This window comes from Nerophis lumbriciformis, linkage group LG01 (genome assembly GCF_033978685.3).
Source record: "Nerophis lumbriciformis linkage group LG01, RoL_Nlum_v2.1, whole genome shotgun sequence".
Taxonomy (NCBI): Eukaryota; Metazoa; Chordata; class Actinopteri; order Syngnathiformes; family Syngnathidae; genus Nerophis; species Nerophis lumbriciformis.
In genome coordinates this window covers 40787611-40805297 of record NC_084548.2, presented here as the reverse complement: position 1 = coordinate 40805297, position 17687 = coordinate 40787611, and the positions used below count along the sequence as shown (strand labels likewise).

The following is a 17687-nucleotide window of genomic DNA, read 5'->3' as shown; positions in this document are numbered from 1 at the left end:
CATATATATTTGCAATAGTTCATACTGTTAAGAGTAGCCAAATCATTGTGTGACAAAATAGTAGCACTTCCTTTGTTATTAGACGTGTATATGTTTGATATTCACCCTGGACACATTTGACAACACTGTCACCTTGCCTTAAACTGGCTCTAATACATTTTAAAGTCATGATGGAATTTGATGACAGTAGTTAAAAAAGTTAAAGTTACAGCACCAATGATTGTCACACACACACTCGGTTTGGTGAAATTACTCTCTGCATTTGACCCATCCCCATGTTCACCCCCTCGGAGGTGAGGGGAGCAGTGAGCAGCAGCGGTGGCCATGCTCAGGAATCATTTTGGTGATTTAACTCCCAATTCCAACCCTTGATGCACAGTGCCAAGCAGGGAGGTAATGGGTCCCATTTTTATAGTCTTAAGTATGACTCCGAACTCACGACCTACCGATCTCAGGGCAGACACTCTAACCACAAGGCCACTGAGCAGGTTAGATTTGACTGATTGATAAGAATGAAGTGAAAATGTAAACATCAGGATACCAAGTCAAACACTTGACGAATGGAAACATGGGATTATTGATCACCAAAGTGTAACGGTATGACATACAGCTAGAATCTGGAACTATTTAAAGTACGAAAATCCCATTGAGATTAAGAATTTATTGCCACACAACTACCAACACTAAACATACATTAAACACATGCAACAACTACACAGGTTAGAAACAGTACCATAAAGACTACGAGGATTATTTTATAACTGTGTCATGGAGTCCAGTAATGGATTACAGATCAAAGGTGGACAACTGTTAATGCAAATGTCATTCTTCAACAAAGTGCCACAAGAGCTGTCAAGTCCATAAAGGTTGATGGGGCCAGAGGCAAACATATTTTGTGTGCAGCATTTTTTTTTTTCAGTTAACTATAATACACGACCTTGCATAAAACAAATACATGTATAATAGGCTACCATACATAGGCAGCAGCCTCCAATTAATGTCTTCAATTCACAATTACTTTATTGCCGAGTAACAGTTGCAGCACATATTGCTAATTTCCTTAGGAGCATATACATTATTGCTACTAAATACTTTAAAATGGCACATTATTTTTCAAGCTGTGCTTCTTAAGGTTTAACATTTTAAAAGAACAAGAACATTTTTTCTTTTAACGTAATGCATTTATATTTGGTCTTTAAATCACAATACATGTAACATCATTGAACATCAGATGAGAACAAATGTCCTTCACAATAAGTCAGTCTGCAACTATGTGAGCCGGTCTACAGAAAGTCCAGTGATGTTCTACCGTGTTCTCATTTGCTCGCTCGCTCATGTGGTGCACTCGAGTGTTACGGATGGTGAAGCCTTGTTTCATGATGTAGTCCATAAGGTGAACACGCAGGGACACCTCCTGATGATAGTCACACGGTCCGAAGGTGAAGGACACCTGGCAGTCTCTGGTGTCCATCATGTGTTTGTCCCATTTGGTGAAGTTTTTGGAAATTCCTTCCAACAGGGCATGGACCTTTGTGGTTATTGTTAGCTGTGTGATGATGACAGCTACTGGGTTGGAATATTTGGACAGTTTGCGGGTGCTTGAAAGCTCCACGACCTGCTCGAAGATGTCTGGAGGGTACAGCGGCTTGGGATCACTGAGGCAATGGATCAAAGGTTCGATCTGGTAGAAGTCAGCCTCTTTCCTCAGAAGGTCTGTCTCTGTGAAGTCAACCGGGAGGGTCAGCTCTGACGTCCGCAGGAAGTTTAGGATGTATCTGAAAAGTGTCCCGTCGCGATCGATGAAGTAATTTCCTTTGGAATCGCGGGTTGTCGGGAAGTCTCCCCGGAACATGGCACCCAGCATGGAGTCTGGATAACGCTGCAGTGTGGACAAGCTGGTCGTGTACAGGTGACCTCCTACGTTTAAGGTAACAGGAGTGGTCATCTAAGGCGAAAGCAAGGGAGGAATTACCTTTTTAATTAATCTACGTCAACACACAAAACAATTTAGTATTACAAATACAACAGAGACTATTTAAAGGGGAACATTATCACCAGACCTATGTAAGCGTCAATATATACCTTGATGTTACAGAAAAAAGACCATATATTTTTTTAACCGATTTCCGAACTCTAAATGGGTGAATTTTGGCGAATTAAACGCCTTTCTATTATTTGCTCTCGGAGCGATGATGTCACAAAGTGACGACACATCGGGAAGCAATCCGCCATTTTCTCAAACACATTACAAACACCGAGTCAAATCAGCTCTGTTATTTTCCGTTTTTTCGAATGTTTTCCGTACCTTGGAGACATCATGCCTCGTCGGTGTGTTGTCGGAGGGTGTAACAACACGAACAGGGACGGATTCAAGTTGCACCAGTGGCCCAAAGATGCGAAAGTGGCAAGAAATTGGACGTTTGTTCCGCACACTTTACCGACGAAAGCTATGCTACGACAGAGATGGCAAGAATGTGTGGATATCCTGCGACACTCAAAGCAGATGCATTTCCAACGATAAAGTCAAAGAAATCTGCCGCCAGACCCCCAGGAAAAGAGAGCGGGGATGAGGGTATGTCTACAGAATATATTAATTGAAAACTGGGCTGTCTGCACTCTCAAAGTGCATGTTGTTGCCAAATGTATTTCATATGCTGTAAACCTAGTTTATAGTTGTTAGTTTCCTTTAATGCCAAACAAACACATACCAATCGTTGGTTGGAAGGCGATCGCCGAATTCGTCCTCGCTTTCTCCTGTGTCGCTGGCTGTCGTGTCGTTTTCGTCGGTTTCGCTTGCATACGGTTCAAACCGATATGGCTCAATAGCTTCAGTTTCTTCTTCAATTTCGTTTTTGCTACCTGCCTCCACACTACAATCATCCGTTTCAATACATGCGTAATCTGTTGAATCGCTTAAGCCGCTGAAATCCGAGTCTGGATCCGAGCTAATGTCGCTATACCTTGCTGTTCTAGCCGCCATGTTTGTTTGTATCGGCATCACTATGTGACGTCACAGGAAAATGGACGGGTGTATATAACAGAGGTGTGGACTCGAGTCACATGACTTGGACTCGAGTCATGAATTTGATGACTTTAGACTCGACTTGACAAAATGTAAAAAGACTTGCAACTCGACTTAGACTTTAACATCAATGACTTGTGACTTCACTTGGACTTGAGCCTTTTGAATTTACATGACTTGACATGACTTGCTACTTTCCCCAAAACCCAAAGATGAAAAAGTTATTCGGGAGCGCTCCGTATTTTTCATTGTGTACTTGTCTATCAGCGTTGCGTGTGTCAGCTGGTGTGGTCTCAGTACAACAGCCAATCAAATTAGATCTACTTTGTTTTCATCACACAGCATTCATCCAATCAAATTGCAGGACAACCAACGAAGAAGACATGTCCAAACCACACGCCAGTGAACAAAAAATGATACCTAAAATAATTTTGTTTGGGTATAAAAATTACGAGGTGGTCAACACAAAACGGTTTGCAGTATGCAACACATGCGGTTCGAAAATTACTGATGGAGAGGCAACAACTTCCAACTTCGTCCGGTATTTGAAGTTGCACAAAGAACGGTAAGTTTTGAATGTAAGATAACGTTTATTGGCTAAGTAACGTGACTTTTATTTGCTGTGTAGTTAAATCAGTGAGGCTGTAAACTCACTGCTAACGTTATAACGTTATTGCAAACACGGGAATCTGTTGCAGTTCACTACCTTATTCATACTTTTTGTTCAGTGATTTTTTTTAAGCAGGGTTACGTTAGTCAATATATCACACGTAACGTTAGACGGCGGTCAGCAGCACCGCGTATTTTAGCCACCTAAAAAAAGACAAAAATAGTAAAATAAAGGTCAGTTAAAATGTATACGGTACTATATTATGAATATGTGTACCGTTTTAGCTAGCTTTCTGACATACTGTTGGTTGTTTACCTCAGTGGTCCCCAACCACCGGGCCACGGCCCGGTACTGGTCCGTGGATCGATTGGTATCGGGCCGCACAAGAAATAATTTTTTTTTTCTTTCTTTTTTTAATTACCGTATTTTCCGCACTATAAGGCGCACCTAAAAACCACACATTTTCTCAAAAGCTGACAGTGCGCCTTATAACCCGGTGCGCTTTATATATGGATAAATATTAAGATTCATTTTCATAAAGTTTAGGTCTCGCAACTACGGTAAACAGCCGCCATCTTTTTTCCCCGTAGAAGAAGCGCGCGGTGCATGCTGGGATATGTGACGTTTCATTTCCATTTGTGTGTTTATGTAAAGACCCCAAAATGGCTCCTATTAAGTGTGTTGTCTGTCTAATTATAAATAATGCAGACGAGGCGTGTTAACTGAGTTCTCAACGTTTACTCACAGCGTGCTAACTGCCAGCATACAACGCTTCTCAGGGCTACCGCGCATGCTCGTAACTATCGTTGCATGCTGGGTAGTGTAGTTGTTATATTTGCTAGCTCATAACAGCACATTGAGAGACACGCTTACGCGCTTAATTCAATACTCGCCGTCATTCCGGGTGGATTGACAAAAGACCTCCAGCCGCTAGATATTGGTGTCAACAGGGCATTCGAAGCTAGACTGCTAACTGCGTGGGAACAATGGATGACGAAGAAGCGCGCGGTGCATGCTGGGATATGTGACGTTTCATTTCCATTTGTGTGTTTATGTAAAGACCCCAAAATGGCTCCTATTAAGTGTGTTGTCTGTCTAATTATAAATAATGCAGACGAGGCGTGTTAACTGAGTTCTCAACGTTTACTCACAGCGTGCTAACTGCCAGCATACAACGCTTCTCAGGGCTACCGCGCATGCTCGTAACTATCGTTGCATGCTGGGTAGTGTAGTTGTTATATTTGCTAGCTCATAACAGCACATTGAGAGACACGCTTACGCGCTTAATTCAATACTCGCCGTCATTCCGGGTGGATTGACAAAAGACCTCCAGCCGCTAGATATTGGTGTCAACAGGGCATTCGAAGCTAGACTGCTAACTGCGTGGGAACAATGGATGACAGAAGGCGAACACACCTTCACTAAGACGAGGAGGCAGCGCCAGACGACGCCAACATCTGCCAGTGGATCGTAAATTTGCCCAACTTTTCACTTCGGACACCGAAGACGAAGGATTTACGAATGAAGAATAACTTCAGAAAGTGAGCGCTATGTTTATTTTGTGTGTTGTGACATTAACGTTCGAGCAACATTATGTTGCTATTGCTCTGCACTATTTTGAATTTTACTATGTTTGTGATTGCACATTTGCGTACATTTTGGGAGTGAACAGAGTTGTTAGAACGCTGGTTTTTAATATATTATTAAAGTTTGACTGACCTATCTGACTGTTTTTTTGACATTCCCTTTAGCGCAGCGTAGGCGCGGCTTATAGTCCGGGGCGGCTTATTGGTGGACAAAGTTATGAAATATGCCATTCATTGAAGGTGCGGCTAATAATCCGGTGCGCCTTATAGTGCGGAAAATACGGTAAATCAACATAAAAAACACAAGATACACTTACAAGTAGTACACCAACCCAAAACAACTCTCTCCCCCCTTTTGTTCTGGGCATTGAACATGAAGACTCTTCCTTCACTGTTCCGAGTGGCCATGAGAGTCTTGGCAGTGCCTGCCTCCAGTGCTCCAGTGGAGCGAGTTTTCAGCCATGGTGGCATCATACTACGCCCCCATCGTGCACAAATGACTGACAGACTCTTGGCTAATTTGGTCTTTTGCAAATGCAATGCAGCATAGGGCCCTGACATATAAAAAGTACAACTTTTTTGTTATGTTCACGTATATGTCATGTTTTTTCAATGTTAACACTTTTGTACAAATAAGTACATTTGCACTTTATTTTTCAATGTGTTTGTTCTGTAAAGGAATGAGTTAATGTTTAAAATGACTGGTTAATAGTAAGGCTGCAGCTAACGATTATTTTTCTATCGATTAATCTATAGATTAATTTTTCGATTAATCGGTTAATCTATAGATTATTTTTTCGATTAATCTATAGATAATTTTTCCTTTTACCGATTATTTTTTTTATTTAAAATGAAGATGAAAAAATAAATGTTGGCCAGTTTTTTCAAAAGGCATGACTTTTATTTACAAAAAAAAAAAGTATGGCCACTCAGTCAACATTGACAACAACATGACAAAATATTCTGTAACAATGTAAACATTTAAAACTTTTAACATTTAACAAAATTAAAAGTAGCTTATTTGCTTTTTAATGTGCAAATATAAAAGTAAACATCCAGTGCAAATCTTAATATTCTGCAGTAGTATAAGCATTTCAAAAGTAAAAGTATTGCTTATTTTGCTTTAAAATGTGCAAAAATAAAGATAAACATCCAATACAAAAAAGTGCAAAAGGAAATATTCTGTAACAGTGTAAACATTTCAACAAAAGTAAAAGTATTGCTTATTTTGCTTAATAACACAACAATGATAGTATGATTAAAGTGAAAGTTAATTGTTGGTTTGTATATAGTATATGTAACTGTTAATGTTGTAAAAGGTATTTGCACAACTAGTTAACGTTAGCGTTAAAGAGAAGCGCGTCTTTGTAAACACTGAACAGGCACGCCAAACGCGCCTCTCAGAGCGAAACAGTGTTTTAGTTTATGAATTTACAACGCAGATACAAATGACACATTCATGTTTTTGTGTAATGATGACAACGTATACTCACACGGACGATTGACTAGTTGATGGTGATGGCAAGAACGCTGTCGGGTGTTTTCTTTTCAAATGTTCCTTCATAGCCGTTGTGCTGCTATGATAGGCCATTTCCGCTCGACACAGTGTGCATACAACAACTGTCAAGTGTTTTGCTTTTTTCGCTGTGCTTATCCCACACTTGAAGGGATGTACCAATGCTGAATGTGGCTTCTGGATTTCACTCAAAAGACCAGACCGTAGTTACTTATTCCTTTTATTTTCCTTTAGTTTGAACAGTTTTTCCAACGAAGAAACAGCTTCTTTTTTCTTCTTTAGTCTTTTTAGCAGTCTTTAGCAGTGTTAGTAGACTTTAGTTTCTTTAGCTGTAATTAGCTGTCTTTAGTAGCATTTAGTAGCCTTTAGCTTCTTTAGTAGGTGAAAAACATTTAAGGACAAAACACCACAAGATAAACATGCTGTAAAAAATCAATCAATTATCAATACCATAATTTACAATTATTAATTAGGCCATCAAACTCTTAACCATTAAACAAGTGCAAGAAAATGGACACATCTTTTCCCTTTAAGTTAAAACAGATTTTAAATAAATTGTCAACATAAATGCACCAAGAAACATATAAAATACATTTAAACCCAGAAACACAATAGATAAATGCAGCAGAAAACCCAATATGCAAATACATAAATACCTAACCAATTAACCACCTATTTAGATACATATTTAAAATCCATATTCAATATAAATATATTATTAATTTAGCAGTGAAACACTCAATCTTAAACGCTGTCTACTGGTAGAAAAATGCCCCTTTTTCTATTGCCTCACCAGCAGCCAATGACCCAACACAGTTAAATCCAACACTTGAAGTTGAGTGACTTCACCCTCCTGATGAAGCAAACTGCTACAACATTTATCAAACTAAGCAAAGAATATCAACACTAAACAACAGTTACATAACACACTGTGTGTATTTAGCCTCCAGACTAAGCACGCTACATGCACACAACCCCCCCCCAGCCCCCCCATCTCACCAGCGCAACAAGTGCGCCACACCCACGAAGAGAAATATTAAATCTTACATACTTTTGGCACAACTCTTGGTTATCTGTAATGAACTAAACCTTTATCCACTCTGCGCTGGCGTCTTTTGTACTCCTTGATTTGACAAAGCGGTCTAATTACTGGGCTCGTGCCCCAACAGATGAGACGGGAGTGCGCCGCGTTATACCTGCGCGTGAACGTAAACTGATCGGCTCTGATCATATAAGCCGACTGGCCGAAATAATGCCGAATTATATACATTTCCTGGGGTTGCCTAGGTGAATAGGGATGCGGATGTGCTCTAAGATAAAATATAATTTTATTAAGTGGGGTTTGGCTGATTGCTAAACAGCCACGGTTGCGAGCTCGTGCGTCAGCTGACGAGCCAGCTGTTCGCCGCTACAACATTATAAGGCCGTTTATTGAAATACTCCCACACTTTTGACGACTTTTGGCGTGCTTTTTTCCCCTCGCTCGCATCGTCTGCTTTGCTCTCCGCCATGACGGCAGTGTGACGTAAATATGCGACGCATAAAAACGACGTCGACGTATTTACGTAACCGATGACGTCGACTACGTCGACGCGTCGTTTCAGCCTTAGTTAATAGTGCTATTATAAAGTGCAATGTCAGCACAATTTTATTTCCTGCAATTTAAAATGCACTTGTTTTAATAAATAAATACAGCGTTTGAAAAGCATACACAATCTGTGTTAATATATTAGTCTGTGGTTAAAAGGACTTGAAAGGACTCGAAACTCAAAATGCAGGACTTAGGACTTGACTTGAGACTTTCCAGTCTTGACTTTGGACTTGACTCGGGGCTTGCCTGTCTTGACTCGGGACTTGACTCGGACTTGAGGGCAAAGACTTGAGACTTACTTGTGACTTGCAAAACAATGACTTGGTCCCATCTCTGGTATATAACGATGGTTAAAATCAGGCACTTTGAAGCTTTTTTTAGGGATATTGCGTGATGGGTAAAATTTTGAAAAAAACTTCGAAAAAATAAAATAAGCCACTGGGAACTGATTTTTAATGGTTTTAACCTTTCTGAAATTGTGATAATGTTCCCCTTTAAGAAAAAGATCATGCTTCCTTTGTTACCAAAATGATCTAACTTTATATTACAACTCGTCTTACGTTTTTCCACATTTAACATTATGGTTGCATTGTCTCGCAGGTATCCCTTACCCTATGGCCCCAGTCTCCATTATCCATTTGTAGAGAAATACACACTTGGTCAGAACCAAAAACAGTGGACGTGACTGGGCTCAATTCTGCTGTGAAACAAATGCGCACACACACACACACACACACACACATTTAAATGTGACCTGTAATCTGTAATCAAGTCAGTGACATCTCAGTATTACGGTACGTGTACTCTTTTAATCTTCACAGTAAAGATATTTTTCTGTGCCATTATTTGTCCTTAGACATTTGAGGGTCAACATTTTAATACTCAAATTGTGTTGATTAAATCAAGTGACTGTTGCACATTATTACTTACCAAAAATAGCATGCAATTCATTGTATTGTCAAACTCATTGAACTATTTTGTAATTTTGCCTTCAACTTGTTGATGATTTACCAGCAAAAACACAGGAAAAATATCAAGCAAACAAAAATACTAGCATCAACAAATGCATTTATGTGTAATTTAACAATATATAAATATGTACACTTATTGCCAAAATAATATAAGTATTCATTTTACTACATACAATTGGTTTATTAAAATAAAGTGATTAGAGCAAAATAACTAAACCAAAGCTAACAATACTTACGTACATATATACATTCTTTAGATGTTCTTGTTCCCCAAAGCGCTCTTTTCGAATGACTAATTCCTTAATAATTAATATAATAATTTGAAATGACAAACAATACAACAAAAACACATATTTTCCTCAAATAAACCTAAAAAAGAACTGTAAAAATAGATTAACACGTTAATATTGATCCAATGCCGATATTACCATCCTTCAATACATTTTCTACCGCTTGTCCCTTTTGGGGCATTCGTATCTATAAATCCATCCATCCATCCTATCTATAAATCGATCAAGCTAATGTTTGTTCAGTAAAAGCTTACGAACCAGGGTCCACCTTTCGCTTTTCTGTCTCAGCCTTGTCAAAGTAAAATCAAAGAGATAATATCAATATTCAAATTTTCTATACTAACACAATCAAAATGACTTTTGAATGGAACCAGGACAGTTCATGCTAACTAGCTAAACCCTAGCTTGCTAGCTGTAATAAGGTTAGCGAGCTACTAGCGGTGTAGCAAACGTTACGACTAAGATTTTACCTCTGGAAGCTATTTAGCAGAAGCCATGAAATAAAACATCACCTTCTTTCACTTTTGGTTTCCCGTGTCTCGTTGTCTCGATAGAGTGATGTGATGTTGTTCAGCAAGGCAGACCGCATGTAGTCATTGATGTTCACCGCAGTCACGTGATCCCCGACACTGTGCTTTGTGGTACCTGTTTACACTACCGGAACCCATTTCAAAATAAAACCACTGCGTTTTGAAATATGTTTTTTTACACTATTATCACGATTGTGTCTTTTGTCACGTCATTATTTTAGCTCAATTCTGACATACAGCAGACCTCAATAGTTTCAACCAGGAACTATTGCTGTGACTTTTCAAAATAAAAGCACAGTCATGTTTCTCTATAATCTTTAAAAAAAAAATAGGGCTTATTTATTTACAAGTATCCCAACAATGCACAATCTCACGTTTGAATGATGGGGAAAACAGTGGGGCACAGGGATGTGACCATATGGAATTACAATGAAAGGTGAGCTAACCTTCAGGGTGCACCAAAACTGAAAAACAGGAAGTTCTGCAGTATCTGCAATCTGAATACTCTCAAATACACGACTATGCTAATATTTACCTCTGTAGTCTCTATACATGTGAAAATATGTCCATAAGTGGCACCAGTTAATAAGCATTACACGTATGGAACATTTTCATTTCAGGATGATTTCTTGTATCCGCCTCTTGTATCTTGCTGCAGTATAATAAACTCCAGAATGAGTTTGGCTGTGCGACAAGGCCTCTCCATCACCACAGAGTGACCACAGTTTTCCAGCAGGTCCACTCTACATGCTGGCAAGATGTCTGCAATGACGGCGGCACCAGACACGTCCACCACCTAAAATTGAAACATACACCGTGTTATATTGTTTCTTGTACTCATCATCATAGCATGACACACTGATATTGTAGTTCTGATACAAATTCATTTTGTTTTTACCTGATCCTGTTTGCCCCATATAACCTGTAAAGGTGCAGTGATAAGATGCAAGTGTTCCTGTAAGGCATATCTGGATTTCTCATCCACAATCTCCATAAACACTGTGAAAACCAAACACAATTACTCATGCATGATTAACCATATTGTAGGACAGGGATATGCAACTAAACTACATATCCCATAGGGCACACATGGGCAAATTAAGACCCGGGGGCCACGTGCGGCCCGTTAAGCTTTTCAATCTGGCCCGCCGGACAGTCCCAAACATTTTTTTTTTTTTACATCTTTTAAGATCGAAACTGTAGCCGCTATTATGATGTGCAGTGATGTTTTCAAATTACAGGAAGTCTTGAATTATACAAAGTATTTCAATAGTTGGAATCTGCCCTTTTGCATGGTATACTAGTTACTATCAGTGTTGGGTTAGTTACTGAAAAACAGTAACTAGTTACAGTTACTAGTTACTTTATTTCAAAAGTAACTCAGTTACTAACTCAGTTACTTACACCAAAAAGCAATGCGTTACTGTGAAAAGTAACTATTTAGTTACTTCTTCTACTTTTTTTTTTTTAAAGCTCCCATTAATGCCCTTTTAGCCTTCATTTTAGTACTGTTATTGCACTGGAGAATAATACAATCTGTTGATCAACTTGACATACATTTGCATCACTGAACTCTGCTAAGCAATGTGCTCTACATACAACACACAAAGACAAAGATATGTTTCAAAGGGCCAATTTATTTCAGGCCAGAACAAATTGACAAAACTATTTTAAATAGCTGCAACATAACATACATAAGTAACAAACAGCATAATAACACTAACACTAACACTAACACTAACACTAACCACGTTAAAACCAGATTCCGAACTAATAAAGGTCTTAACTCATTCTCTTTCTATGCCACTTCAATATGGAATGCACTCCCAACAGGTGTAAAAGAAAGGGCATCTCTATCCTCCTTCAAAACCGCACTAAAAGAACATCTCCAGGCAACTACAACCCTAAACTAACACCCTCCCTTCCACATAATACTTCTTCGGATTGTAAATAATCAAATGTAGACACTTTTTCTTATACTTTCTGATCTCTCTCTCTGTGTCCACTACTTGCTGTACATATCCTACCAAGTCAGTCCTACACTGTTTCAATGTCCATTTCTCTGATGATGCAATTGTTGATGACTGAAGTGTTGATACCAACCAAACCTAACCCCCCCCCCCCCTCCATATCCCACACCCCGGATTGTAAATAATGTAAATAATTCAATGTATATACCCTGATGATTATCTTGTGTGATGACTGTATTATGATGTTAGTATATATTTGATAATATATATCTGTATCTGGACCCCGACTTAAACAAGTTAAAAAACTTATTTGGGTGTTACCATTTAGTGGTCAATTGTACGGAATATGTACTGTACTGTGCAATCTACTAATAAAAGTTTCAATCAATCAATCAATCAATCAACAACATAGCTGTAAAGCTGGCTTCACCTAAGGAAGGCACACGTGACATACACAGAGCCTAACCAGGCAGATTTGAATTGTTGTTTTGGGCAGTAGACGGGATCTTTGATCCAAGACACAACTTACATTTAACTAAAATGTTCTTTTCTTTGTGCTCGACAAAAGAAAAGAAGTGAGAATATCTCATACTTGCCAACCCTCCCGAATTTCACTGCCTCTCCCTGGGACAACCATTCTCCAAATTTCTGCCGATTTCCAGCCGGACTTAAGGCACGCCCCCTCCCGGTCTGTGCGGATCTGAGTGGGGACAGCCTGTCGTCACGTCCGCTTGGCCAACCAAAAAGTAGCCACAGAACACTATACCGTATAGGCGTATAGTGTTCTGTGGTTACTTTTTTGTTGGCCAACGGTTGTATTGCGCACCCCCCTCCCCTCCCCTCCCCTTCCCACACTCAGACACACACAGTCACACGCACACACAGAGAGCGCAGAGGAAGAATCAGAAGCACGTCTCTGCTTTGCTGGAATAAAACACACTCAGATCCTCAGTTTCTAGCCGATACTACATAAAAAGTAACGTAAAATAACGCAGTAACGCATCATGTAGTAACGGTAACTGAGTTATTGAATATAAAAAAATAACGCGTTAGATTACTAGTTACCGCCGAAACTAACGGCGTTACAGTAACGCGTTACTTTGTAACGCGTTAGTCCCAAAACTGGTTACTATGGTAATCTAAGTCAGTGTTTTCCAATCACTGTGCCGCGGCACACTAGTGTGCCGTGAGATACAGTCTGGTGTGCCGTGGGAGATTATCTAATTTCACATATTTGGGTTAAAAATATTTTTTGCAAACCAGTAATTATAGTCTGCAAATGATGTGTTGTTGTTGAGTGTCTGTGCTGTCTAGAGCTCGGCAGAGTAACCGTGTAATACTCTTCCATATCAGTAGGTGGCAGCCAGTAGCTAATTGCTTTGTAAATGCAGGTAAAAAGGTGTCTTATGTTTAAACCAAAAATAAACAAAAGGTGAATGCCGCTAAGAAAAGGCATTGAAGCTTAGGGAAGGTTATGCAGAACGAAAGTAAAACTGAACTGGCTACAAAGTAAACAAAAACAGAATGCTGGACGAAAGACTTACTGTGGAGCAAAGACGGCGTCCACAATGTACATCCGAACATGACATGACAATCAACAATGTCCCCACAAAGAAGGATAAAAACAACTGAAATATTCTTGATTGCTAAAACAAAATAGATGCGGGAAATATCGCTCAAAGGAAGACATGAAACTGCTCCAGGAAAATACCAAAAAAAGAGAAAAAGCCACCAAAATATTAATGGAATAAGCCAAAACTCTTACAATCATAGTTTAAACACAAATATTTACAGTCTAGTTCTAGACAAGAACTAAAACGCTACACACAAGAAAACAGCAAAAAACTCCAAATAAGTCAGGGGGTGATGTGACAGGTGGTGACAGTACACCTACTTTGAGACAAGAGCTATAGTGATGCATGCTTGGTTATGCATTAAAGTCATATCCAACAATTGCGACAACGACTTTTTACTGTCAACTGAGTTTATGATTTCTGCTGGTGGCGTGCCTTTGGATTTTTTCAACACAAAAAATGTGCCTTGCCTCAAAAAAGGTTGAAAAACACTGATCTAAGTCACAGCAGCTCAGATGAGGCACTAAGCAGTGTGGGTGGGTTGCGTTTCCACAGTGTGTTTCCAGAGCTGCCAGCCTGAGATACGGGTGCCAGGGACAGACGCAGAAAGATATTTTTACAACCAAGCTACTGAAAGATCCTTTGTATAAAGTGTTCTGCTGTTTTTATGAATCTGCCGCAGAAATATCAGTCGCTCCCAAATTTGAACTGATTTTTTACGTCACCATTCACTGGCCATATTTGGCACCTAAATCGGATATTTAAATAAACTTACCTTCCTCATAAAAATAATTGTGGGGCTCTCGGACATCCACCAGTCCTTGAAGAATCTAAACAATATGAGACAAGCAGCATAAGATAAAGTAACATATTGAACAACAAGAAAAGTTGAACCTGACCTGTTGAGGGATTTTGAAGCGAACATGGGAACACAGTCTAAACATGTCCTCCATCTCATCAGGTGTAGTTGGGATCAGCGGGATATTCAGTGTGAAATTGCTCTGTTCCAAGTCTTGCAGATGATTGTCGAATTTGGTCTCGCATGGGTGTTTGATACCTTTAGGGTAAAATTAAATAAATAATAGCACGTATGAAGGATATTTTTCAACATATTTAGTTGTACAGAAAATAAATACATGCTCACATACAAGTACTGACCGTCAGGACAAATGAGAGTCAGGCTACATATTTCGGAGGGATAGGTAGCGGCGTACACCCCAGCTACATTGCCCCCCATGGAGGTTCCAATCACATGGAAAGGTTTACGATTTAAGCAAAGGGTTTCCACAAACTGAGAAGGATGAAAGCACCAAAACAGACTTTTGGAGTATAAACACTGAAGTAGCTGATGACCACATGATTGTATCAATTTGTACCTGATGAATCCTACTGACTTGCCCAAGAATGGAATAATCCTCTGTGTTGGTGCGTGTTGTGCCCTCATGGCCTGGCATGTCCACACATAAAATGTGCAGATGTTTTGGTAGATACTAACAAACAGACAAGGATGAATGTGTGTTTAAAGGACAAGTAGGTATTCTTATTTTAATTCAGAATCAGACAAATGATACACTTAGATAAGGATAGGGGTCTTCAAAGTATGAGATGGCTGGAACGACTTTATGAGAGGTGCAGCTGCTTGAGACAAAGAAAAACCCCTTTTCCACCAAAACACCACAACATTTGCTAATGAAAATCTATTTCAAGAAAGTATACAGGACATAAACAGTATTATATTCTTTGAGGAGAGGCTTAAAGTTTCACACTTTGAAAACCCCCTGAACGTGAACGTTATGAATAATGCTTTTCTACAAATAATGTTAGAAAAAAGCTTTAATTTATATTCTATTGCTTCGATTAATCATTGAGTGTAAGTATTGAAAATTGATAAATCTGGACTGCATGGAGTGCCCGGAACTTTAAATGTGCGGACATACTCTAGTTTCCGCACAGCTGCTGCCATAGACACTGACAGCGGTGGTGCATGGGTGTCGTGATCTGTGTGGCAGCAAACAGCAAAAACGTTTTATTCTTTAATTTTTTATGAATGAATGCACAAGTTAAAAGTGCAATTTTAATGTGGAGGATGTGCATTCATTAGAAAAATAGAATGAAGGTTATGGCAAGCAGAAAAGTAATTACGGTATTTATATAAACTAGTTCCCCTAAAATACCCATTGAGGCTATAAAGTTTGTTTTGTCTGATAACTTGATTAATCGAACAAACTAATCAATAGATTAATAAAATAATCGAGTGCTGCAGCCCTAGTTTTTTAATTTTTGAATGAGGTTTAACACATTTGCTTCCCCAGCAAAATCACAATAAACATTACTAAGCCAATTTAAGGAATATCTATCACTAGATCAACTGTAAAATGAACTAAAATATAACAATAATAATTAAGAGACAACACAAAGTTAACAAGTATTATGATGAAATCAGAAGAATATTCTTGGCATTTCTATTGAAGTATTTAAAAAAAAAAATTTAACATTACTGCAAACTAACATGTGTTATTATGATTTAAAAGCTAAGTCATACATGAGCCATGTTATTTTACAGATAGAGTTGAATAAAGGCTTGCTAGAGGCAACAAGCGATGACACATCAAGGGATGCACTTCTCCTAACCTTGACAACTGTGAGCCAGATGTCTTTGTGAGCAGAAAAGCCGTGCAGCATCAGAATGGAAGGCCTCATCCCGGGCTTTCCTCTGCTGGAGTAACAGAAGCGATAGCCTCCACAGTCTGCATAGTGGACCTGAAGGCCGAGAGTCCTTCTCCAGTACCTGCACATGAGCAGACATATCAGCGCATTCTTTATTTTATTCTATTTATAGTGCTTTTTTGTTGTTTGTTTTGTTAGTTTTTAATCTGTACAGCACTTTAAAATCGTGCTATATAAATAAAAAAACAACCTTGACCTTGTCCTCCATCCATCCATCCATCCATTTTCTACCGCTTGTCCCTTGATTTTGTCCTAACATACTGTAAGTGGTTAATTTCTCATCGCCAACATTCACAAAACAATGCAATTCATGGTTCGGTCAAAACATTGTCTGCTGAGTTTCGTTGAGGGAACTCATCAAATACATGAAGCAGGTATCAAACTTACCAGTAGTAGACTTTAATGAGCGCTGAGGGCCACAGAAGGAATGAAGCAACGAATGCCAAAATGGGAAGAGCCAATGTCCCCCCAGCAATTATAAACATGTTAACAACATCCAAATCTGCTGCCATAACTTGCCTGGGAAAACACAGTGTTTATATATGTCATTTATTATAAGAATGACAGGAGGTCTGTGGAGGGTTAAACTAACTATTCTGAATATTCTTACAATCATAGTTTAAACACAAATATTTACAGAAATGTTTCAATAAGCAATACTTGTGTAATGTGTTATCATAGAATTTCTTCTAGTAACAAGTATAAAAAATAACTTACTATTCAACTGATTTTTCCACCCCCGATGGCAGTCGTATGCAGACATGCAGGTTCAATTCTTTGAGTTATCCTTACAACATGCTAATACTTAATTTTTTTTTCCTGAAAGCATTTTAAAAGATTCTGATATTAATGATACATTTAGATAAAAAAAAAACAAGCAGCAACCTTGTGGAGTCCAGTTAGTCCCATCAGATTATGCTGGGTCTGGATAAACTCATTGATTGATAGTCATCACAGAGGGGAAACTGGGCCACCAGATTATTCGGTCACTCTTTTAAAGTGACCGCACAGACTTGTGATCGTGAAATAAAAAACAACACATGAATACCGAAGCAAAAACATTTGCATGACATTAGATTGTTAGTAGTGGTGAACATCTGCATTTGAAGAAGGGATTGTATCCTCGCTGTGAGCTCAGACTTCAAGTACTAACTGTACCACTGGGTGTCATGAGAGAGACAGACTAGCTGTGTCTAGTGTGCTGACTTCAGGAGTGACATCTGAGGCAGTAAAACGTGCCAATAAAGTATTTTTAAAGGGGAACTTTGATAACGAACATCATGCACTTCTTAAATCCCCA

General features: G+C 39.0%; 2 protein-coding genes across 5 annotated transcripts; both read right to left on the bottom strand.

Moving 5' to 3' along the window:
- Positions 1-636: 636 nt before the first annotated feature.
- kctd6b (potassium channel tetramerization domain containing 6b) lies at positions 637-10254 on the bottom strand. Of its 3 annotated transcripts, none has more exons than XM_061981516.2 (3): positions 10099-10254; positions 8937-9022; positions 638-1945 (listed from the first exon to the last, which is right to left on the bottom strand). In XM_061981516.2, the coding sequence occupies exons 2-3, from the start codon at positions 8961-8963 to the stop codon at positions 1259-1261; spliced, it is 714 nt and encodes a 237-aa protein (XP_061837500.1). In that variant the 5' UTR covers positions 8964-9022; positions 10099-10254; the 3' UTR covers positions 638-1258. The 3 variants fall into 3 exon arrangements, with proteins under 3 accessions (XP_061837517.1, XP_061837500.1, XP_061837509.1); XM_061981525.2 differs by having other exon boundaries at positions 8937-9025; positions 10099-10250; XM_061981533.2 differs by lacking the exon at positions 8937-9022 and having other exon boundaries at positions 637-1945; positions 10099-10242.
- Positions 10255-10448: 194 nt separating this feature from the next.
- abhd6b (abhydrolase domain containing 6, acylglycerol lipase b) lies at positions 10449-17687 on the bottom strand. Of its 2 annotated transcripts, XM_061981495.1 has the most exons (9): positions 17105-17687; positions 16775-16906; positions 16292-16448; positions 15037-15150; positions 14819-14951; positions 14560-14717; positions 14436-14490; positions 11015-11115; positions 10449-10912 (listed from the first exon to the last, which is right to left on the bottom strand). In XM_061981495.1, the coding sequence occupies exons 2-9, from the start codon at positions 16897-16899 to the stop codon at positions 10733-10735; spliced, it is 1023 nt and encodes a 340-aa protein (XP_061837479.1). In that variant the 5' UTR covers positions 16900-16906; positions 17105-17687; the 3' UTR covers positions 10449-10732. The 2 variants fall into 2 exon arrangements, with proteins under 2 accessions (XP_061837479.1, XP_061837488.1); XM_061981504.1 differs by having other exon boundaries at positions 16775-17687.